Below are 22,197 nucleotides of genomic sequence, written 5' to 3' on the forward strand. Positions count from 1 at the left end.
CTCCTCCTTTTCTAAGATCGGATCTACAACCCTATCTAGTGCCTCCTTAAGTACTTTACGTTTATAATCGTTATCGCACTAATTAAGGAACGTCTATATAATAGCCTCGGAGTTTACTTTAAACCCCTCCTACTTCCTACCTCCCCTTAGGATAGYAGTCTCCTCTAACTAGTAGTCTAGCATCTTACGTAACTATTTAATAAGGTTCTCGTAGGCAATCTAGTGCTCTAGCCGTTAGACCTCTAGTATAAAGCGGTAAGAGCTAGGCCGGCCGGTCGCGAACCTAATATCCTTTAGAATATTAGTATATAGTTCCCGAGTTACTAGTAGCAAATATTTATTAGGATCTAAAGTTATTAGCAAAATAAGAATATAATAACTATATAAACGGCGTCCGCCTATATAAACGCACCCTATATAGAACAGGCATYWACTAGGCTATTAATATACTYCTYGTCGATAGYATGCCTAACACTTTTACGCCCCTAGGCCTTAGCGAAATAATATCGATAGTAAGGGATCCTAGGTATTATATARGGTCGGTTCGGTTGCTTCCGGATCGRATRTAGGTTCTACGTCTATATAAACGAAGCTATCTCCTCTCGYATAATCGGCGTRTAGATRTACTTTATTRCTACGCGATCGGACCGCTTTAATTTATAGAACTAGCCGGATTTCTTGTATTTCGTAAAGAAGACCTATAGTAGCAAGCGTTAAGTTCGTGTACCTAAGGCTTAGTATAATACGAAGCAGAAGTCGCGCTATAGGAAGTAGGTAGTTTAGACTTATATRCTACTTCTTTATCCGCCCTCGGGTAAGCTAGCCCTACTAGGCCTTAACTCGAAYGTTACGAGTACTTAAACCGAAAATAAAACAGTTCCGGAAGCGYACTTTATACTAACGGGTCCTCTTCGCGTGTTCGTATTACGCCTATATAAGGARTATAGTCTCCTTCCCCTTATCTRTRCGAATCTTACGAGGTACTCGTTTATATTTCTTAGCGGCGTAAGCGAAACTAGAYAAGACAGACACTATTATACGGGCGGAAGGACCTAAATACTAGTATAAAACGTATCTTATATCGGCGTTAATAGTAGCGTAGATTTAAAATCTATAGTCCTCTAGCTTATAGTAAGCATCTATACTCTAATAATAGTCCGGCCTAGGCGTAGTATAGATACCTCGACGGCGCGTAAATCGAGAGGATCTATTATACKCYCCTACTAGGTAGACCTTACGGACTAGTTCGTATAAGCGGCGCCTACGGACTTTGTTAGCTATTACTATATATAGGAGTAGTAGTGTAATCCGAAACTATAAGGCGTACTATTATACCCACCTACTAAGCGTAATCCTTATACGGTCGGTTGTACGGAAGTGTGTTTATAGGAGAACCTTACTATACGTATCGATCTTAGAGCGATTAAGCTCCTTTACGACGAGATTAAGGAACTCGTTCTTACGCTCCGTAAACTCTATATTACGGATGCGTAACTTAAGGCCGAGCTACCGACGTAGCCGTATAAAGATAGTATGTTTAATATCGTAACCGTCCTTCTTTAATTCGTCTATAATAAACGGATCTAGTAACGCTTAGAGGTAAAAGAGGTCGGCAATCCGGATATAGAGGGAGAGGTCGTTACGAAGGTCGGCGATTAGGGACTAGCGGCGATTCCTACTATTAAGCGATACGATTATACGGATCGTACGTTCGGAGGCGACGACGTTTTACGTCTCGAGGTATACCTATATCTCCGTAATGCTTATAGTATCGTTCTATAGCTTAATAACCTTAGGTCGGAGCTCCGCTAAAATATTAGGTAGACGTCCTATAGTTATATATAATAATAGCGCTAGCCGTATAATAGGTAGAATAGAAGGGGGAAGATATAGAAGGTAATAAGCAAGTAGCGTTATAGTAGAAACCTCGGTAAAAATAGGACCGGGTTAGGGTTAGGGTAGCGTCTTCTCGATAGTAGGATAGTAGACTACGGCATATTCGACTATAGCAAATAATAGTAGTATAATTATATAGAGCGAAGGGATATTTATAGGTAAAAAGGTCGTAAAGAAGGATTTAGATGCAATTTAAAGATATTTAGAGGTTCTAAAAGTTAAGAAAACTAAAAATAAAAATCCACTATATATTTAAACTTATTTAACGCACTATCGCTCGTATTAAACCCCCCGTACAAAGTAGAGAGAGAAGGTCGTAGCACTTGTTTAAGACCTATTTATCCGATCTAGGGTGTACTTATTACCCTTACTAAAGACATTCCGATACACGTAATTTCCGTAGGCATCGTTCTTACTGCCCTTCGCGACTACGCACTCCTACTATTATTAGCCTCTGCTACTATTATATTAGCTACTCGTAATAAGACATACCTTAAACGGGCCCTTCTACTAGATATATAGGCCGTATCGCTCGTTATTTCTACCCCTCGTCCGATTGTTATACTAGTTAACTCCGCTATAGTACTATTAGCTGCCGGCATTAATTCTAGGAGCTATTATACTAACCGGCTCTAGATAAGGAGAGTAGCTGTTATAGTCTAGTCGAACTTTATCGGGGGGAAGTCGGGGGTACGGTAGAGGAAGAGGGAGCCTTTAGCCTTATCTATTAGCTTGCTAGCTATAAGGTCGAACTAGAAGCCGGCTACTTAGAGCTAGTTTGTACTAGTTAGTCTCGTAGTCCTAAGCGCTATTATCTAACCTTTTACCTCTTACCTTATCGCTACGAACGTCGATCTAGCGCTATAGCTCTAGGCTAGCTAGGCTAGCGTCGACAGATTTAGGCATATAGGGAGCTATTTAGTAGTAATTCCGCTTTATACTAGGAGATAGGGAGGAGGTTAGAGGGTATAGTAAGGTGTAGGAGTATTAAAGAATATATTAGATATTAAAGTAAGGTAGATCGTGTTTAAAGATAAAGAAGGAATATAAGTAGTAGTCTTATACTCCTCGTAGGCATTACCCGCACGCGTATAAAATTATACGAATTACTTATCGGGTGTACTCTACGCTCCCCGGGTCCTATTATTACTACGTATTCGGCAGATAACCTAAATATATGCGATTATCGTTAGTATTCGGTTACGAAGTAATAATAGTAAGGTAATTATTCCCCTACGGGAAATATATGTATAATAGACATAGGGAAAGGCTTTATACTTTTAGGATCCGTAGAGCTAATCCTTAAAATATTTTAAAATATTGCCTATTTAGGAAGGAGGTTTTTAATATTAAGGATTAGCTATATTATAAACGTCTTAAGTACGATAACTCTCTCTACTAATTGTACGGTAGAGATACGTAGAGAGAAAGTAAGGACACCTAGATATATATTTTAGATTAATAATTAGAAAATGCCGATCTTAGAAGGAGGAATAAGGAGCTAAATTAAAATTACATTTCTCTTGAATTACGCTCTATAAACCCTAACCGCTACTAAGATACTATTATATAGTCCGCCGGAGAAGGTAGTCTCTACTTTCTACCTCCTCTAGTACTCTTCCGTACTCTCTTCTTAGGCTCTACCTCGGGCTTAATATAATACTCTACTATCCTAGCCGTACGCGCTAGCGCCGATATGCTTCTCGTTCTAGTCTTGCTAAGGATTATACTTAGTAGCTTCTCCACCTCCTCCTCTATTAACGAGTCTAAATACTCGTTCTAGATATTATAACTACATTCGGTCGCCTAATCTTAAAACTTGCAATTTCCGCAACAATTATAGAAGTAATTACGCTAGATTATATAGTGCTGCCTCTGTTAGTATATAGCATCTTTATACGGGAGAATAATAGAGGTCTCGTATCTAGAACGGGCCCTTACCCGCTAGGTACCGGGTGCATAGCCCGCTAGTAGTAGGGTGTACGCTAGCACCTATAACGCTACCGCTACGAATCTATTAGTAAGGATGCTTAGACCTTAACTAGAAATAATTGTACTAACCGGCTCTAGATAAGTAGAGAGGTTATATGTAACTAACGATACTTAATACGCTTAGCTAGGTCCTACGTAGGATCCCTTATCGAAAACCGGTAGCTAGCCTTGTCGTCTATCTCGTCTTAGAGGAGTAGGGTAAAGAGAAGGCTAGCATCTCGGAGCTATTTTGTACTAGTTAGTCTAAATGTCCTAAAGATATTGTCTAGCGTTTTAACTCTTACTTTAGTTCTACGGTAGTCGACTCTACGCCTTCCTACTTTATCGACACTAAGGTTAAGTAACTATAGCCGGAACGGTATAGTCGTTATCGTAGTAGTCGCGCTTTATACGGGGAGGGGCAGAGGAGGGAAGAGGTATTAATATAGTAAAAGGATGTTAATTGCTATGTTTAATACCGTGGAATATTAGTAAAGGTATAAGGAAAAGGAATTTAAAAGAGAGTACTGTTTTGTAGTTACTACTATAAAGCTCTGTCTAGTACATATATAATAGCACCTAATACTACTTATACCGGTCGGAAGTAAGTAATACGTAATACACGTGCTCGCTCCCTAGTAGGTGTTATTACTTAGAAGAGAACATATAAAGTAAATAAAACGGGGACTTAGCTATTTTATAAATATCTTATACTTTCTCCTTACGGAGTATACGTATAATAGTAAAAGGGAATAATAGCATACTCGAGGAATACGAGAAGCGGAATAGCGATATAGTCTTATTTTCGAAAATAAGCAAAGTAAATATAAAGTATAGAAAAAGAGACACCTGCATTCTACCAAAATAAAACCCTTCTCTCTATAAATAGTAGCCGTATAATAGTACTAGAGAAAGGGTATATACTCCGATTATTAATTTAGTTCTATAAAGGAAATAGAATATCTTATAAAAGGAAAAGGGGAGAGAGAAAGAAATAATAAGCTCTAGAGCTAGCTCTATACCTACCTCTAAAACTACTTTAGTACTATTATACTACCTAGAGGAGAAGACAGCCTCTACTATTTGCCTTTTCCCTTACTACGGCTCGCCTCCTTCGCACTTGCCTTACGGGGGAATCTTATGCCCTTATACTAAGGATCTACCGCATTGCCTACTATATTAGGGTTATTACTAGCATTCTCGCTCTATTTATACTTAAGGATACGGTCGTTTAAGGTATTTACGGAGCATAAGTTCTTCTTACTATTCTAGATGCAATTTCTATAGGCACCCTCTATTATATACTCCTATTTTACATATTCCTACTATTATTAGCTTTAAATATCTTTATATAGGAGGAAGGCGGAGAAAGAGTACCTTCTAAGGGCCTCTACCCTCTTTTCGCTTATTCTTATTTAGGATCGGCCGGCCTTAGTAGGCGGTATATTCCTAGTTAATAATATTACCGCTACGAATCTATTAGTAAGGATGCTCGGATCTTAATTAGAAGTAATTGTACTAACCGGCTTTAGATAATTATCGAGTCTATAGTGTTCTTACGGTCTCTAAGCATTATCTACTTCGCCGGGTTCTAGGTCTTCTTAATTTTCGGAGCGTAGCTACTCTCCGCATCGATTATCTCCGCCTATTCCTTAGTAATATAGAGGCTACTAGTCTTAAGCTAGATTGTACTAGTTAGTCTCGTCTAGGTAAGGCGATTATCTTTACTTATATTGCCGTCGTTAACTATAAGGCATAGATTACTATTATCGTCCGACGAGTAGTATATATCTAATAGGTCGACGTCGCCTATACCGAAGCGGCGAACTTCCTTCTCGGTTATTATACGGAGAGGTAGAATAGAGTAAAGAGGGGAGGATAGGTAGTAAGAGTGCTAATTAGAGTATTAAATGTAGTAGTTATTAGGAGGACTAGGGGAGACGGTAGAAGGGTAGAGGGAAGAGTCTTATAGCACATAAATATTACTCTTACGCGTATAATAAGTTACTAGTAGAAGCATATGCATAATAGCAGTATTAAAGTAAGATATAGGTAACCGAAACCCGTTATATATTAGGACCGGTAACTAAGTAATAACGGGACGGTAATATCATACACACATAAGCAAATAACGACGTTTATTACATGTAATTGTACGGGCAATTAAATTAATAAGCGAGGTGTGAAATTACTCCACTTGGTGGCGTTAAGCTATATTAGATCGCGTTGTTGCAGGGAAGTCGCTAAAAGTCCACCGTAATCTGATCCGAGCCCCGACGAAAATCCATCCAAGTTGAACTTGTCAAAAAATCCGACGAGCTTGCGACAACATAACCATTGCACACTCACAAACACAATGTCGACCGATCTCAAAAGTAAAAAGCGCAAGTCTGGTGATGATGTTGTCACAAAGGCCAAGAAAGTCAAGACTACCGTCCCCACCACCCGCGAGACGCGATCATCAGCAGAAAAGCCAGCTCCACTCAAATCTGCGCTGAAGAAGGACAACCCTTCCAAGTCAACCACCACAACCAAGCCCAAGCCCAAGGAGACTAAGAAGAGCGCAAAGGCCAGCAAGAAGCAAGAAATTGCCGACGCTGAAGAGCTCGAAGCCGCCTCCGACGCCGAAGATGGAGATGCTGAGCTCACTGCCAACCTCCTCGCCGGATTTTCCGACACAGAGGATGAAAACTCCGATGCAGACGGCGACGAGGATGCCATTGAGATCTCCAAGCTCCCAGCTCCACCCACCGCAGGCGAAGTTCAGAAGGCCATCTCCAAGATCGCCGCAGATAGTGCCTCAGACCCCGAGTCCACTCCCGGCGTAGTGTACATCTCACGCATCCCTCACGGTTTCTATGAGCCTCAAATGCAAGCCTACTTCTCTCAATTCGGCCCCATCWCCAACATCCGACTCGGACGCAACAAGAAGACGGGGAAATCGAAGCATTTCGCTTTCATTCAATTCGCGTCGGCGAGCGTGGCGGAGATTGTGGCCAAGACTATGGACAAGTATCTCTTGTTCGGACATTTGCTTCAGGCAAGAACAGTCCCTGCTGAGCAAGTGCAAGAGAATCTGTGGAAGGGCGGAAAGGGTGTCAAGGGAGGAAAGGCGAGACCGCGGAACAGGATTGAGGGGAGCAAGTTGAGGAAGGGAACTGATCGTGAAGGGTGGGAGAAGAGGATCGAGAAAGAGGAGAAGCGGAGAAGCGAGAAGGCGGACAAGCTGAAGGATATGGGCTACGAGTTTGAAATGCCCAGCGTCAAGGCTGTCGATACTGTTCCAGTGAAGGCAGTAAAGGATGCGGATGCTGCAGCTGGAAAGGATGCTGTGGTGGAAGAAACCGTGGTGGAGAAGATTGAGCCYAAGGGTGATGAGACGGTTGTCACTGTGGAGAAGACGACCAAGCGGAAGGGCAAGGGTGCGGCGGCCGCTACAACTACTGTCACGAAGAAGAGGAAGACGAAGGTGGCAGCTTGAATATAATCACGGATGAAAGCGCTCGGAGTCATTTTACCATCGTTGAAAGATATGGACAGCATTGCACGCCTATGGCGGGCTTTCTCGCCTCACTTCCGTCGCCCATTGCGTGAACTCTAGCATCATGCGTGATATCGTATGCGAGCCGTCTCGCCCATTCCATTTCGACTGACATTCCGACACCTCCCAAACGCCCACGCCATGCTCTGTAGACACAACACCCTTCAGTCCGATAACTACGCAGACCGACATTGAAGCACGCCGCTCGGCACCAGCTGAGCCTCCTTGACTGTGATACCAAAGTCCTGGTAGCTGAACACCTTGCGTGGAAACTTCRGCTCGAACGAAGTGACCTCCTCGCCGACGGCATCCTTAATAGCGGCGGCGACCTCGAACAATGTAGTCTCGGCTGGGAAGGTCTGCATGTGCGTGCCTCCGCTTGGTGTCATGAGCTTGAGCCGAGCCTCGGTGTGGTTGGTCTTCGGCTTTGGTGGAGGAGCTGCAGGTTCGGTGGGAGCGCCGGGGTTGTAGGCATCGGGGTTTGCACGCATGGCCCGGTCCTGTTCCTGCTTCGCCTTTCGCGCTGCCTTGTCTGCCTCAATCTTGTCCTTGATGCGCTTCTTCGCCGCGATGTCGTCCAACTTCTCCTGCTTCTTGGCCGCAGCCTCCTTGATCTGCTCCTTCCGTTGGAGAATCTCTTTGGTGTCGTCGTGTTCTTTGGTGTGCTTGCGACGGATCTCCTCGTTTCGCTTGTTGGCCAATTTGTCCTCATTCGCCTGACCCGCACGCTTTGCAGCGAGCTTCTCGCGCAGCTCCTGTAGACGCTGTGCCTTCTCTGCTTCGGTGAGTGGTGCGATTTCCTCACTCGACTCGGCGAAGTCAGTATGGCCAGACTTCTCGGCGTGGAAGCTCGCCTGGGCCATGCTGCGAAACTTCTTGTTGCACTCGTTGCAAATCATGCTCTTCGCCTGCTCGCCAACCTCAAGTGCAGGTGCTCCAGCTTCATCCTCGAAGCCGGCCTCGTCGGTGTTCATCTCCTCAATAGACTTGTTGGCGTTCTTGTCCAGCCAGTCAATTGCCCCAGTCAGATTGCCGCCTTTCTTGAGGGCCAGGGTGGACTTTTGCTTRTCGAAACCCATTTCGACGAGGGTATCAAGATCTCCCATGATGGCGGTCGTGACGGCTGTGGCGATGTGGAGAGGACGGACTGTGAGTTAATGTCGTGTACGTGGTGTGTGGAGAGCGAACGTGCTGATGAAGCTTGTATCCGCGTGTACAGAGGATGTTGTTGATGATGAGATGACAATGATGGAGTTGTGAGGTTGAAGGTGGATCTCCACTTGGATGTAGCATGTGAAGATGGTTCCTAGATAGACTGCCGGAATCTCCAAGCTTCTGTGAGTGGGGTGTGAAACTACATCATCGCGTGCTGGGGAAAACTAGCCCCTTCCCGTCACTCCCGCGCTTCCAAGATCGTGGACGGCCGGCCGGCTTCATCATCATCCACGAAACACCCCAGCAAACAATCCCTCCACCGTCCACCTCTGCACAAAGGCCCGCTCCACTCCACCTCCAGGATCCTGAAAGCACCTACCTGCCTGCGAGCACAACACGCACCCCGAAGCACATCATGTCGGTGGTAAGCTGCCAGAACTGCCTGATAACCTGTAGCTGCTCGCATGCTAACTTCCCCGACTAGGATCTCCAACCCCCAGAGCTTGGATTCAGGCGTAAGGACCACCGTGATAATCCTCAAACGGCTCAGACTATTGACAAAGCTTCGCAGGCCCGTTCACCCACGAAGTCAGCCAAGTGCTGCGCCTCGCCAATCCAAACTCCGRGCCAGTGGCCTTCAAGGTCAAGACTACCGCGCCCAAGCAGTATGTCTCTACCCAACCACCATCTGGAATCATCCTGAAGACTGACCTTTCGCCTCACAGGTATTGCGTGCGCCCCAACTCCGGTCGCATCGAGCCGGGCCAGCATGTCGAGGTGCAGGTGTTGCTGCAGGCGATGAAGGAGGACCCACCACCAGATGCGCGCTGCAGGGACAAGTTCTTGGTGCAGTCGGTCGCCATCAGCGCAGCTAGTGACGTTAGCAATGTCGCTCAGGTTTGGGCCAACATCGAGCAAACTGCCAAGAGCAGCATCCAAGAAAAGAAGATTCGTGTCTCTTTCCTGCCCGCCGACGGTAGCGATCCTTCCACAAACGGCATCGCCCACTCCCTCCACGAAGACGACCACCCACCGGCATACTCCTCACCAGCCCCAACTCCACAGCGATCGAGCGTCCTACCGCCTACCGACAACAGCAAGAGCCCCGAGGCGCCTACGGTTGCGCAATCCACCCTCAACACCGCAACTGCTGCTGTTTCCAGCGTGACTGGCTATAGCGAGCAGGACCTCAAGCGTCAACTCGAGGAGGCCAAGTCTACCATCTCTCGGTTACAGCAACAGGCCGCGGATGGATTGAGGCAGCGGAAGACTGGAGGGGCCGGAGCATCGGTTGAGAAGACGAACCCAGCGAGTCAGCAGACTGTCTCGCCCCCAGGCGGTGTCTCTGTTCAGATTGTCGCATTGTTGTGCTTGTTCAGCTTCTTGCTTGCATACATTTTCTTCTAGGCGCATGGTCAGGGTCGAGGGGAGATTAACTAATGTTCACGTTCTGCTTACTGCCTACAAAAGCAGGAAGCGCCGGCGAAGATTGATTCTGAGTGCGCGGTTCATAGCGTTATGAAAACAATTCTGTCACAGTCGATTGCGCATCATTGTCTATCGCGAGTGCCATCTCGCATCTGCTGTCTCCTGACTTGATCAACGACTGCAGTCGTGTCTGAGCTGGTGCTATAATGAAGTGTTCTTAGCTCCTCCATGTCAAGCGGCCAAGCCGCAAGAGACTGAGAGGCATCGCCACGAGAGTTCATCGCTCATATTCGTTGAAAATTGAAAAACCAAGTCCAAGCTAAACACCAATCTAATGTATGAGTTTCACACCAAGGCCAGAGACACACGATCCCAACTCTCGGACTACTTCTTCCCACCAGCGGCCTCTGCCTTCTTCTTCTCCTCGGCTATCCATGTCGGTTAGTCTTGCACAATCATCCCTTGGGGAGGATAAGGTACAACATACCAGCCGCCTGCTTCTTGCGCATAATAGCCGCAACATCGTCCTTATTGCGCATCATTTCGCTCCCGGACATTGAGTTTCCAGATTTCTTCTCGAACGTCAGTATGTCAATTATATTGCAAGTAAAAGAAAAGATGCTACATACAGCACCCGCCAATTTGGCCTGGTTCTTTTCCCGGGCCTTGTCACGCTGGTTTCCACGAGCCATTTTTGAAGTTTTTCTTTTGGGTGGTTTGAAAGTTTTCGGGTTGTTGCCGCGACGGTACGATCGAAACTTTTGTTGGGAGAGAGATCCGCAGTCGGGCAGGCAAGGTTTTTGAGTTATCCTGGAGGCCGATTTTTTGAGAGTAGGAGGTGAAGTGCTGGCGTCGAGATATTTTGAGAAGTGGCGGCATGCGCACGGGTAAATTATGCACGTGGCAGGTTGCTAGGCTAGGTAGGGTCTGGATTTAGACTTGATTGGGACCTGGTTGTTGGTTCATTTCTCTCTCCACTTTATATATACATCACGATGGAAGATTGGGTATGGTCTTTAGGTGGAGGTTCTACTTATAACAGGCGGAAGCTTTGGGGAAGAGATGTGGCATGCTCTACTCGAGCATGCGTCATTGAACCAGCTTGTATATCAATCGATAGGTCTATCAGATACAATCTAGGAAGATTTTTAGCATTTCAATCGCCCTATCTTGATCAAATGCTGGGTTGGGCGAAGGCATCTATGCTGGTCCACTCGTGTTCTTCCCGCCTCCGACACATTCCTTTTGAAGTAAGACTTCGCCTGCTATAAGCTTGTGATGGAAAACGATGATTCAAGTTTGGAAATCAACATGCGATTGTTTGACATCTACCGCTACACTTACAACTACAAAGAAACGAAGTCCAACGCAACATGTGGAAGCCCGGACGGTTTGAAGTCATTTAAGAACATTTTTTACTACWCCAACTCTTACCCTAGTGTTGGTAGCCACTTTTCAGGCTACTAGGGAGACCATATCGTGTAATAATGTCCCGAGAGCTCAGTCACATCATATTTGTCAAATGCCATAGCAATGAAGATTAAGCTCGGCATGGCGAAATGGCCCATGCTCTGGAGAGCATGTTCTGAATGAAATTGACTGCGGCGAGCCCGTGAGGTGCTCGAACTGGAGAAAAGACTGAGAGACGGGATAAGATAGATCTTCTACCTACCTGCAAGTCCCGATGGTAATGATCACTCAGAAACCGAAGCATCCTCCACATGCGGCTGGTTACCCCAGTCCTGCTCTTCATCAGCGTGCTCAACACCCTGGTTGGCGACGACAGCTTCCAGTAGCTCAGGCGGCATCAATCGTGGATTGATTGCTAGTCTGTCCAAGATTCCCGTCTGTGTGATGGCACCGCCTCCAAGAAGGTTGTTCTGGATATGCGTCATCCTCTGCACATGCTCATTGAAGACTGCAGGGTCAACATCAGAATCCTCGACTTGCTGCCTAAGCTCCTCGAGAGACGTCGGCGCGCCCTCGCGATCATCAGCAGCGCCATCTCCGGGCTGTGGGTTGTACCACGGGAATAGCTGGTCGAAGAAGGCGTGGATGTCTCGGATCTCCGCGACATACCGAGCCATCTCTGCACTGGACATGCGTGCTAAGCCAGGTGCTGTACGGCTCGTCGAGCTGGCAGATGAGTAAGAGCTGATGCTGTCGTTTGGAGGAAGCGGATCTGAAGAGCTGTCAAGTTTCGCCGTCCAATGCCGTGGCACCAGCGCGATGAGTGCAGGTGTGTCGGAGAGGAGCACATGGCGAGCCTCATCTTTGCTGATATCCGTTCGGTTGATTTCCGCCTGTGGTGCCTCTGGCTGAACAGCGCTTGCCACTTCCATCAGTAGAGCTGAGATTTCAGGAGTGTTCCATAGGTCTTTGGCTCTGGTAGCGTATAGTTCAGAGTAGAGCCTTTCTTTTTCTGACCTTGGCTCCTTTCCCCACACGCCAGGAGGTGCATCGAGTGTCAATTCTTGTAAAAGTCGAGCAACAACCCAAGGGAACCTGCCGATTGCAGTATAGAGCAGCTGCTTGCCTTTACCTTTGTTGCCTGCGCGAAACTCCGCAAGGGCCTGACTGAGTTGCACGTTTGGCATATCGCGGTGAATACGCTTGAGAGCTGCACTTCTGCTGATGTTCAAGTAATCAAGGTCCTGTCGCGATCGTAGAGCGTATTGGTCAAGAACCAACCAAAGTGCATACGGATCGCTTTCAGGGGACAAGGAGATGAGCAACTTGGTCCACTCGTAGACGGTCCTCCACGTAGCACGCATTGTCAGGTTTTGACTGTAGCGCCATGTGGCCAGCCAGAACTCGCGGTTCTCCGGTCGTCGAAAGTCGAGCCGCGCTTTTCCTTCCGCTAGGTTCTTGTTGAAGGTAGAATGGACGGCGCGTCCAAAGGAAAACAGCGCACGTTCAAGTAGATCGCCTGAAGTTGAGTGGTCCCGTTCTTGTTTTGCAATCTCCGAGACTTGTAGTAGGGTTGAGATGTGGTAAGGGTTGTGTTGAAGCAAGACAATCATGCGGTTTGGWTCCATGGATGCAACACAACTCTCGAACTGAGCCTGTACATCCTGGTAGGCAGTGTTGTGAACGAAACGATACAGCACGGTACCGTCCGCGCGCTTTTCTTCAACCTCCATACCCAAACCACCTCCAGTAGCCACAGGCCATTCTTCCTTTCCTTGTATGAAGATATTCCTGCGCAAAGCCATGGCAGCCAACCCGGACCTACCATCCTGACGTTGGCCACGCAGAGCTTGTGCCAAGCCAACTTGCTGAGCTTGTCGCTGCTGTCTCCGGTTACCAYCAGCTGGTCCAGGCGCCGCGGGCTGATCATCCCCATCTTGCTCAAGCGCCGCACGTCCAAATAGTCGCCTCATCTCGTTCTGCGCGTGGAGGTGACTAGCATCGATGGAAAGCAGCCGGCACGACTCATTCACTGCCTCGTTCGAACCTGCTGTGGTAGTGGCGGTTTGTGATGCTTTGCCGTTAGTGGACAACTGCTTCAAAGCAGCATCGATCTCGTCTAACTCTGCTTCCTGTGCGGTCGAGCCATTCGCAGCACCTTTGCTCTTCTTCTTTTTCTTCTTCCTCTTAGACGAGGAAGTCTTGGGTATCGCTACTGTCGTGGGTGCCTCTTCTGCGTCATCATCGTCCTCGGCATTCTCCACCTCATCATCTTCTGCATCTCCGTCCTCCTCTAGCATAGCGAAAGCGCTCTTCCTGACCGCCGGTTGGGAGAATTCCTCTTCAGCTTCTTCATCTTCCTCCAAAGCGTGTGCCTCATCCTCCAATCGCTTCAGTCTCTCTTGCTCTTCTTTTTCCCTTTGTGCCTTGCGCAAAGCACGAGACGACATTGCTGCCTCGCTCTCTAGTTTGAATGTTTGTGAACTGAAGAATATTCGTCCAGCTCACTAGGATTTGAGTGAAGGTATCAAAGTTCAAGGTGTAAGGTGTAGAGAAGTGGAAGAAAGGGAAGTGGGAGAAGTGGAAGATGATGATGTCGCATGCGCGCTCCAAAACGTTTGCTCACTGCAATCCATCCGATGACGCAACCAACCTGGAACTTTCAAACAATTTCCATAAAAGTTACATGTACCTACTTTACTTTACCCAGTGACTGAATACCTTCTACGTAGTGCGACACGCTCCATTGCCGGAACCTGTCATAGGCACTTTCTAGGAAGAGACGGACAATCGCTCAAACATCGCACTCCTCCTGAACGAGTTCCACATCAACCCAGCCCGAGTTGAGCAGATCCGCAATCTCTCCCCAATGTCCCCTTTTAGCAGTATCCCACTTGACCCCCAAGATTTCCCGACGAATGAAACATGCCTGCTCTCCAAGGTATTCCAACTCGATAGCCATCTCCTGCATCATCTCTGTGAGTTCAACCCGAGTCTTTTCCTCCATGGTCTGTAAGGTGGGCAACGCGCTGAGCGGAAACGCGCTGACGATCGGGTTTTGGTGGAATACCCGAGTGTACGGACTCGCAGCGAAGTAGGCGATCTGAACGTGAATCTCGTTATGCCTGCACTTGATTTCCTCGACTGCCCACAAGATGCACTCGCGAAAGTGCGCCTCAAGGAATCSCGAGTCATTGATGAAGTAGCGAGCGCCTTCAGATCGAGGTATGCATTCCTCGCCGGAGACGCGCTGGTTGGGTGTGATCAACCAGCGCTTGAGGTCGTGGATGGGGTCGTTGGTCGTGAGGCGGTAGTCTTGCTGTCGCGCGGAGGCTGGGAAGACGATCTCTTCGTCGCAGTCCGCGTAGTGGCCGCAGTCGTATACGCCCGGATCGTCGGGGTCCTGCTCGGGTCGTAGGCGCCCCTTGCCTTTGCCATGGAATTCGCGGCAGTTGCTGGGAGGCAGCAGACGGATTGGGCTTTCGTACACCTGGGCCGGTGCGGATGTCTCCTTGATAGTATCCATTTCTTTATCCATTTGTGGGAGCGTGTTGGAAAGCGAGGGCGTCGTGCTGTATCCCCCACTCGCGTCAGTTTTTCTCCGTTYTGTACTCAWGGCTGCCGATAATTTGCGCAAGGGAAAGGATGCGATGGCGAGGTTAAAATGCATGAAGATTTTATAGCCAGTCTTTGCGTCGGATGTGGACGGTGAACGGATAGTGGCCGAAGGACACGCAGTCAAAACTCAGGCCGGGTTTGCTGACTCCTTCCCAAACAAAGCGACGGAGGTCTTACCAGGTGAAACTGTCCTATTAAGGTAGAGCGAGAAATGCTGGTGCCAGATGACCGTCACAGACTGGTTGTTGGAAGACGTGGGATGGAAATAACTTGATCTTGCTGCAGACAGTGAAGCGGAGCGAGTCGGGCAAAATTGCAAATGTCTTTGAGTTGAAGAAAAGCTGCAGAACATCGCTGCGAAGTTTGACAAACTCTAGAACGCAGCGGCTGGCGACTTGAAGGAATGACTTTGAAGTTTTGAGGATGAGAACGGGAATACTGCCTACCGTCATAGGTGAAGTGATCATGATATTATTCGTAGCCTAGAGGGCATCACCATCGAGTGATTTACAACAGAATGTTCATCTTCAAGCAACTTCAAGCATCATGTAATACCGATGAGCGCGCACATCGACCATTGGAAGACTCACCCTTACGCATCAACCTTCTCGGCGGTATCTGCGACCTCGGCAGCCGTTTCCGCAGCCTTCTCGTCGCTGGTCTCTGCCTTTTCTCCACCCGCACCGTTGCTCTCTATGAGCTTCTTGACCACCTCAACAGTAGCCCCCGGTCCGCCTGGCTCGCTGGCGAGCACCTTTCCACTCTTATCAACAACGAACACACCCCTCGTAGTGCCCTTTGGAGCTTTCTTCAGTCCAATGGCAGCAATCAGTGTCGCAGACGGATCGCACAGTAGTGGGTATGGGAGGTTCTGCTTGGTCTTGAAAGTCGTGTTGGCCTTTGGGCTGTCCGTGCTGAGGCCATATATGCTGAAGCCGGTAGCGGTGAGCGGCTCATATGAGTCTCGGAAGAGGCACACTTGGGTGGTGCCTACAGATCGCGTCAGCTTGCGATCATGTAATCAAGTCAACTGGAAGGTAATCTCACATCCTGGAGTGCTAGCTTTCGGGTACGTGAAGAGCACGACTCCGGCCTTGCTGTCAGCTACAAGCTTGGCGAGTGTTGTCTTCTCTTCATCATTCGTCTGAATCTCTCCACCAAAGCCTTCGAGGGTGATGTTGCTGCCAACTTTGGGAGCACCGCCTTTGGGCGTCTTCTCAACGGCAGCACTTTCGGCTGGAGCTTCCTCTGCAGCAGGCTCTTCCTTTGTTGCTTCTTCCTCGGTGGCCTTGGCCTTGGCCTTGGACGGAGCGCGTTTCTTTGGCGCCGGTGCAGGTGCAGCGGGAGCAGGTCTTTTCCTGAGCTCAACCATGGTCGCGCTTGAATGTCGTCACGTCTGTGTGGTGAGGGAATTGTGGACTATCGGGATGAAGCTGGCAGAGTAAACAAAGAGTGAGCAGTCTGACTAGCTTACACCACTCATCCCGTCGTTGCCTTTACCGGATAGGGGTCAAGCGCAGTTACTCGAGCGGCTTGTTGCGTCCACATCCTGGTTCCCGTCTCGAAGCACGTTGCTATGCATTGAGCTGACGCGAAGCTTTGGCTGTGGCGTGATGGTGCGGCCCGCTTCTAGTGAAGATCGCGGAGCACCACGACACGACACGCCCTCTCCTCTATCCTCTACCAACATCACGACAACATCTCTACACCCTTGCAGATGATGTCCACTGTTTCTGAAGCAGATTCCATGAGACTCCGAGGCCGACGAAGTAGCCTTGCTGCCTCGCTTGCATCGTCTAGCTAGCTAGACCTCCATGGGACAACTTGGAAGTCCCGATGGCATGGCATGGCGTGGCTTGTGTTCATTCAAACAACTTACCATGGGATCGTTCTAGAGAATCACACGGTACACTTGTACGTAAGGCGTCGCAAGTCACAAACGCTACAACAGAATACGGCAATTCTCACACGACGATGCCGTATATGCTTTTGTTCCGACACATTGGACGTGCCAACGTGTTGTCATCTTTGACACTGGTTGAAATGGCAGTCACTTTGAGCAATCCAGAGCTCCCCCGGCAAAATCTGGAGGTGAAAAGGAGCCTTTTCAAGAAGGTGTCATTCTTTCCTCGCAAAATGTTCGAAAACATGATGCATTGATATGGGCTTAAACCGCGCCAGCAACTCGCACGAGGTTGCAAAAGAGTGGGACCGATCGGTGTTCCAACGGTAAATCGCGGACGTGAAGTCCTTTTGCCAGGCCTCTGTCAAAAAAGTCCTGAATAACCGCTCGAGCCTAATGAGTCTTATACATCACACCAGCTCTGATAGGCCGGAGTAGACAATTCAAGAATTGGTAGACCACCAAAAAAGGAACTGGATAGCCCGGCTCCACCGTGGGTCATCACACTACTTCGTTGGACTGCAAATTCATGTCGATGACTTGCATCCCGATATTGACCGTCGCATACATATTGAGCCATCAACAGCAGTCTCGTAGCCATTTGTACAGAGACAGCGAATCAAGACACTTCTCTCTCCCCGCCTGAGCGATCCCCAATCAAAAGGTTGTCCGTACAGAACCGAGCTCGATTCTGCGACCTATGAGTGACAGAGACGACTACGAGCAACCGTCAATTCAAGCATCATGTCTTCTCAAGCTACGTCGCAGTTGGTCGTTGGCCACCACCCAGGATCTGACAGCGGCAAGACCCTCGAGACCTCCATGCCCGCAGAAGTTATGAACCAAAAGCTGGTTATGCTTGAAGAAATCCGCGCCATTCACATTCATAGCTCTGGAGGCTCATCAACAGAAGCAAAAAACGAGGCTGACGATGCAGGAACCCGCGTGGCCCAACCCGATGCTATAGCCAACAGAGTGTCAAGGCGTATTGGCTGGGTGAAGGCCGCAATACGTACGTTCACAAGCTCCATCTGTTCTTCGTACTGCCTGACCACCAAAGCTATCAACATGAAAACTCCCCTTGCTRCCAAGTGTTTCCACAACTCGACGCATTATTCAACTCACAGGGAGGGCTCCAGCGACTCGGGCGTCAGAACCAGTGCCCTGAGATTAGTACTGATGGCCTCATAGTCATGGTAGCCGAAACAATGTCACTAGGCATCATGTCTTTACCTCAGGCCATGAATTCTCTGGGCATGATCGTCGGTGCAATCCTCATCTGCTTCTGCGGCGTCCTGAGCGTTTTGAGTGGTCTCTTACTCTGGAAGGTCAAGCTGAAAGTCCCTGAAGTCGCTAGTTATTGCGACATCATGAACAAAATGTATGGTCGGAAAGGAACCTGGATGTCCACAACCAACAATGGCACCATACTCATTCTCGTCATGGTGAGTATAATGATGGAGAGCCTTGATCGTAAAGAGATTGTATGGGCTGACGGCATCGATTCTAGGCCGCGCACATCATTACATGGACCGAAATGGTTGATGTTCTGAGTAATGGCAACACTCCTTGCTTAGTCTACATCAAAGCCGCTGGAGCGTTCGGCATGGCATCGTTGTCACTGCCCAAACTGCTTAGAAGTAGCATGCCGCTTTACTATGTTGGTAGGGTTTGGGACCGTCCGATAGGAGAAAGCATTGACTGACAACATCATGTAGCTGCTGGATCCATCGTAACGGCATCTTTCATCCTGATCATCGGCGGCGGACTGACATATGAAGACTTGGGAGCAAAAAGCGCCTTCCTCATCGTACCACTACGTCTGCTCAAGTTTTCTGCCGTGGCGAGCAACATCAGCAACGTCATGATCTCATATGCCGGACACGTGGCCTATTTTCAGATTATGGATGAGATGAAGAATGTGAACGACTTCTGGAAATCGCTCTGCCTCGCAAATGGAGTGATCGGGATGATGTAAGCACTCTACATGGAGCTTTGTGAATGTTGCCAGGTAAGGTAGCTATGAGTCCTGAGCTGATACTCGATTCTTTTTAGGTATTTCCTGATTGCCGTGGTTGGATACAAGTTCTTCGGTCAGGACGTGGCCTCTCCAGCTCTGAGCTCTGCATCTCCCATGATCAGAAAGTGGGCCTGGGGCATTTCCATTCCGACCATCATCGTTGCGGGAGTCATTGCAGCGTTTATACTCAATCACGATATCCTGGAGTTGATCTGGAGCAAAGAGCAACTATCTCATGACGAAGCAAAGACCACATCGATCCCGAACATTGTTGACGAGGAAAAAGATGCGACGGGAAATCAGACGAATATACAGTTGCAAAACTCTGTCAACTCGTCATCAATGCTATCCTACAAGAATGAGTGGATTGGCCGGGTCCTAATCAACGCTGCTACGTGGATAGCCGCCTTTGTCCTCTCGAACGTCATCCCCGATTTTGGCAATCTCATGGGATTGATGGGCTCTCTCGTAGGCTGGACGATCGCAATCGGACAACCAGCCTTGTTCTGGCTCTGGACGGAATGGAACCCTGTCAAAAGCGAAAGCAACAACAAAGTTCTATGGAAGGAGAGCATACAGCGCTCGTATTTCCATCATTACAGCACCGCTTTCTGGTTGTGCTTTTGTGTTTGCATGTTGGTTATATGGCCCGTGGCTGCTGTGACGGGGGTTTATGGGAGTGGGGTGTTGATTCAGGAGGCACACGCCAAGAATGGTGCCTTTTCTTGCAATACGATCTCCCTTATGAGATAGTGGAGAAGAGCTCTGTGGATATCTAATCTCATATCTAGGACACYCCGGCAAGAGAGAAACAACTGCGCTGATGAGCAGGTTCATAGCAGCTTAAAAAGTTATATTTGTCGGGTAGACATCTCTCGATCAATTTTAATCGCTTATATTGTCTTGAAGATGAGGCTGGATAAGATCAAATCTCATCACTGGCGCTCTCCGAGAATCTACGAATGACTCTGCTACATACAAAGGCTTGTATATCAATTATAGTCTCCATCGAGACCGCTCCAGTCGATTCCAAGAGCGCTCCGAAACAGATCGTCTACCTAGGAATACGCCAAATTCTGCAAAAGTAAGACAACAAGAGTGAGACAGAGCCTCATGCTCAACTATAAGTCATGCAATAGTCGCAGTCGTTTCTCTTAACATTCCATACCACCTGCCACATCTTTTCCCACCCGCCTTCCAGGACTTTRCCATCCCAGCACGTTAATATGGACGACTCCAATCGCCAATCTGCACGAGATAGAAGATTACAAGAGCAACAAGACCATGAAGTTGCGCTGCGTTTGGCGGGCTACGATGTGCCTTCCAGCATCGCTAGTGATTATTCCAAGGCGGATGAAGATTTGGCTAGGGAGATCTATGAAGATGAGCTGAGTCAACTCCTTGAGTCGACATCTTTGACCACAGAGGCTGGTCCTAGCACGGGGAAAACGAACGAGACTTTGGAGATATCAGCTCAAGAAGATCAACCTGGTGATACTGATGCTAGGGCCTTTGTCCAGGGAAGGGCTCCGAGGAATTGTGTTGCTTGCCATGATAGTCCGGGGATTATAGCCGTACCCGTAAGTAGTTTGGAGAGTTCCTAGGGCTTCTTTGACCTCTGATGTTCAAGATGTATGCTGACTTGTGTGCATCGTTTTAGTGCGATCATCGCTACTGCGTACACTGTCTCACAGAGGTCTTCCGTAATGCCATGAGCGACGGATCCGCCTTTCCACCCCGATGCTGTCGGCAAGAGATTCCAATCGCTGACATCCGACTATACTTGGATCAAAGTTTTGTCCAAGAGTTCGAGAAGAGAGCAGTAGAACTTGGAGCAGCACACCAATTGTACTGCTACGAATCGACCTGCTCCGCATTCATTCCCACGGATAAGATTCGTGCAGACGATAATGCTCAGTGTCCAGACTGCTCTCGATGGACCTGTATGCATTGCAAAGCGCAGAGACACGATGGTGACTGCCAAGAAGATGAGAAGGTGCAACAGCTTCTACAAGTGGCCAGCCAGGAGGGTTGGAGGAGATGTGAGTGTGGGATCATGATCGAGCTCAACACAGGCTGCCACCATATGACAGTAAGTCCGACTCTTGCAATCTGCTGGATCGTCTACTAACCACACACACATGCAGTGCAAATGTAGACGTGAGTTCTGCTACCTTTGTGGCAGTCTTTGGAAAACCTGCAGGTGTGCTTTGTGGCAAGAGGATAGACTGGTTAGTCGAGCCGGGGAAATCGTCAATCGTGGCCCTGCACACCGATTGTTTCCTTTGTTTCCAGGCCCAGCGCGTCAGGGTCTTCATCTGGTACGAGGCCCAAATCCCGTGCCGCCAGCGGTCGACCCGCAGCACCCTATTCACCGGCGAGTTCCACCTTTTGCAGGACTACTGTGGCGACCAGCGCCCGTAGCTGCGCGACCAGCAGTTGTCCCGCGTCATCCTTCTAGGCAGCCGGTGGATATCCCCTACGCCGGGCCACGGGAGCGGCCAGGATCTACCGTTGCGCAGCCAGCACTTGACGCTCGTGATGTCTTCCGGCAGCGAGTCGCTCTCTTCGGAGAGCCACTCTGGCAGTCGGCTCCTGCTCCGCGGTCAGCAGTTGAGCCAGTTCGTCATATACCGCGAGCAGCGCCTCCTCTCCTTCAGCGGAATGGTCAAGAACAGATCAATGCACCTCARCAGCTCGAGGCGACTGTTGGTCGTACGCAAAGAGAGGTAGCACCTCATTCCCGACTAGAGAATCGCCAGGAACAGATTCAGGCGGCAGCTCAGCAACTCCAGGCAAATGCGAATTGCCAGCACACGAAGAATTGGGGGCCACAGTTAGGAATTGGCGTTCGCTGCGACATGTGTTTCAAGGTGAAGAGCAGGATTCACGCCTGCAAGTATTGTGGACTAATTGCTTGTTATCCGTGTCGTAGGAACAGAGACGTTTAATGAATGAAAGTTGAGCGGAGAGATTCGATCCACTGCTTGAGGTCGGAGAAGACGCCGCCGCTCATACTTTCCATTGCAACGCAAATCAGGTCGTAGTTGCCTCTTGTGGATGAAGAGGAGGAAGCCTTGGCTGGGAAGATATTGCTGGAGTGTAAATGTGTTCCATTCATCGTCGAATGCCTAATGTATTCGCAAAGGTGTTGTCGCACCTTGAATTGCAGGCAATCTAGGGCGGCAAGCTTCCATTTTACCTGGCCTTTTTCACATGATAGGATAGAAGATAATGATTAGCACATCATTGAAC

The 22,197-nt window shown here is 48.5% G+C and overlaps 9 protein-coding genes; 4 read left to right on the plus strand and 5 right to left on the minus strand.

Annotated features, from left to right (window-relative positions):
* Positions 1-6,223: 6,223 nt before the first annotated feature.
* On the plus strand, positions 6,224-7,348 carry RCC_10370 (uncharacterized protein; the record flags this gene model as incomplete). The annotated part of the gene is made up of 1 exon (XM_023775601.1): positions 6,224-7,348. The coding sequence occupies one exon, from the start codon at positions 6,224-6,226 to the stop codon at positions 7,346-7,348; it is 1,125 nt and encodes a 374-aa protein (XP_023631369.1).
* A 236-nt stretch (positions 7,349-7,584) lies between these two features.
* Positions 7,585-8,514, minus strand: RCC_10371 (related to chicken h-caldesmon, Uso1p and YKL201c; the record flags this gene model as incomplete). The annotated part of the gene is made up of 1 exon (XM_023775602.1): positions 7,585-8,514. One exon carries the CDS (start codon positions 8,512-8,514, stop codon positions 7,585-7,587), a length of 930 nt encoding a protein of 309 aa, XP_023631370.1.
* A 464-nt stretch (positions 8,515-8,978) lies between these two features.
* Positions 8,979-9,970, plus strand: RCC_10372 (related to (VAMP)-associated protein; the record flags this gene model as incomplete). XM_023775603.1 has 4 exons in its annotated part: positions 8,979-8,987; positions 9,048-9,078; positions 9,135-9,228; positions 9,289-9,970. 4 exons carry the CDS (start codon positions 8,979-8,981, stop codon positions 9,968-9,970), a joined length of 816 nt encoding a protein of 271 aa, XP_023631371.1.
* Positions 9,971-10,375: 405 nt separating this feature from the next.
* Positions 10,376-10,683, minus strand: RCC_10373 (uncharacterized protein; the record flags this gene model as incomplete). XM_023775604.1 has 3 exons in its annotated part: positions 10,376-10,419; positions 10,479-10,563; positions 10,621-10,683. 3 exons carry the CDS (start codon positions 10,681-10,683, stop codon positions 10,376-10,378), a joined length of 192 nt encoding a protein of 63 aa, XP_023631372.1.
* A 1,002-nt stretch (positions 10,684-11,685) lies between these two features.
* RCC_10374 (uncharacterized protein) lies at positions 11,686-13,851 on the minus strand (the record flags this gene model as incomplete). Its single annotated transcript, XM_023775605.1, has 1 exon — positions 11,686-13,851. The coding sequence occupies one exon, from the start codon at positions 13,849-13,851 to the stop codon at positions 11,686-11,688; it is 2,166 nt and encodes a 721-aa protein (XP_023631373.1).
* A 344-nt stretch (positions 13,852-14,195) lies between these two features.
* Positions 14,196-14,939, minus strand: RCC_10375 (uncharacterized protein; the record flags this gene model as incomplete). Its single annotated transcript, XM_023775606.1, has 1 exon — positions 14,196-14,939. One exon carries the CDS (start codon positions 14,937-14,939, stop codon positions 14,196-14,198), a length of 744 nt encoding a protein of 247 aa, XP_023631374.1.
* Positions 14,940-15,611: 672 nt separating this feature from the next.
* RCC_10376 (related to disrupter of telomere silencing protein Dot5) lies at positions 15,612-16,391 on the minus strand (the record flags this gene model as incomplete). XM_023775607.1 has 2 exons in its annotated part: positions 15,612-16,009; positions 16,067-16,391. 2 exons carry the CDS (start codon positions 16,389-16,391, stop codon positions 15,612-15,614), a joined length of 723 nt encoding a protein of 240 aa, XP_023631375.1.
* Positions 16,392-17,666: 1,275 nt separating this feature from the next.
* On the plus strand, positions 17,667-19,695 carry RCC_10377 (uncharacterized protein; the record flags this gene model as incomplete). XM_023775608.1 has 5 exons in its annotated part: positions 17,667-17,934; positions 18,114-18,367; positions 18,433-18,586; positions 18,641-18,896; positions 18,978-19,695. The coding sequence occupies 5 exons, from the start codon at positions 17,667-17,669 to the stop codon at positions 19,693-19,695; spliced, it is 1,650 nt and encodes a 549-aa protein (XP_023631376.1).
* Positions 19,696-20,168: 473 nt separating this feature from the next.
* Positions 20,169-21,073, plus strand: RCC_10379 (uncharacterized protein; the record flags this gene model as incomplete). XM_023775609.1 has 2 exons in its annotated part: positions 20,169-20,522; positions 20,603-21,073. The coding sequence occupies 2 exons, from the start codon at positions 20,169-20,171 to the stop codon at positions 21,071-21,073; spliced, it is 825 nt and encodes a 274-aa protein (XP_023631377.1).
* Between the last annotated feature and the right edge of the window lie 1,124 nt (positions 21,074-22,197).

Source organism: Ramularia collo-cygni (genome assembly GCF_900074925.1).
Source record: "Ramularia collo-cygni strain URUG2 genome assembly, contig: RCC_scaffold22, whole genome shotgun sequence".
NCBI classification, from domain to species: Eukaryota; Fungi; Ascomycota; class Dothideomycetes; order Mycosphaerellales; family Mycosphaerellaceae; genus Ramularia; species Ramularia collo-cygni.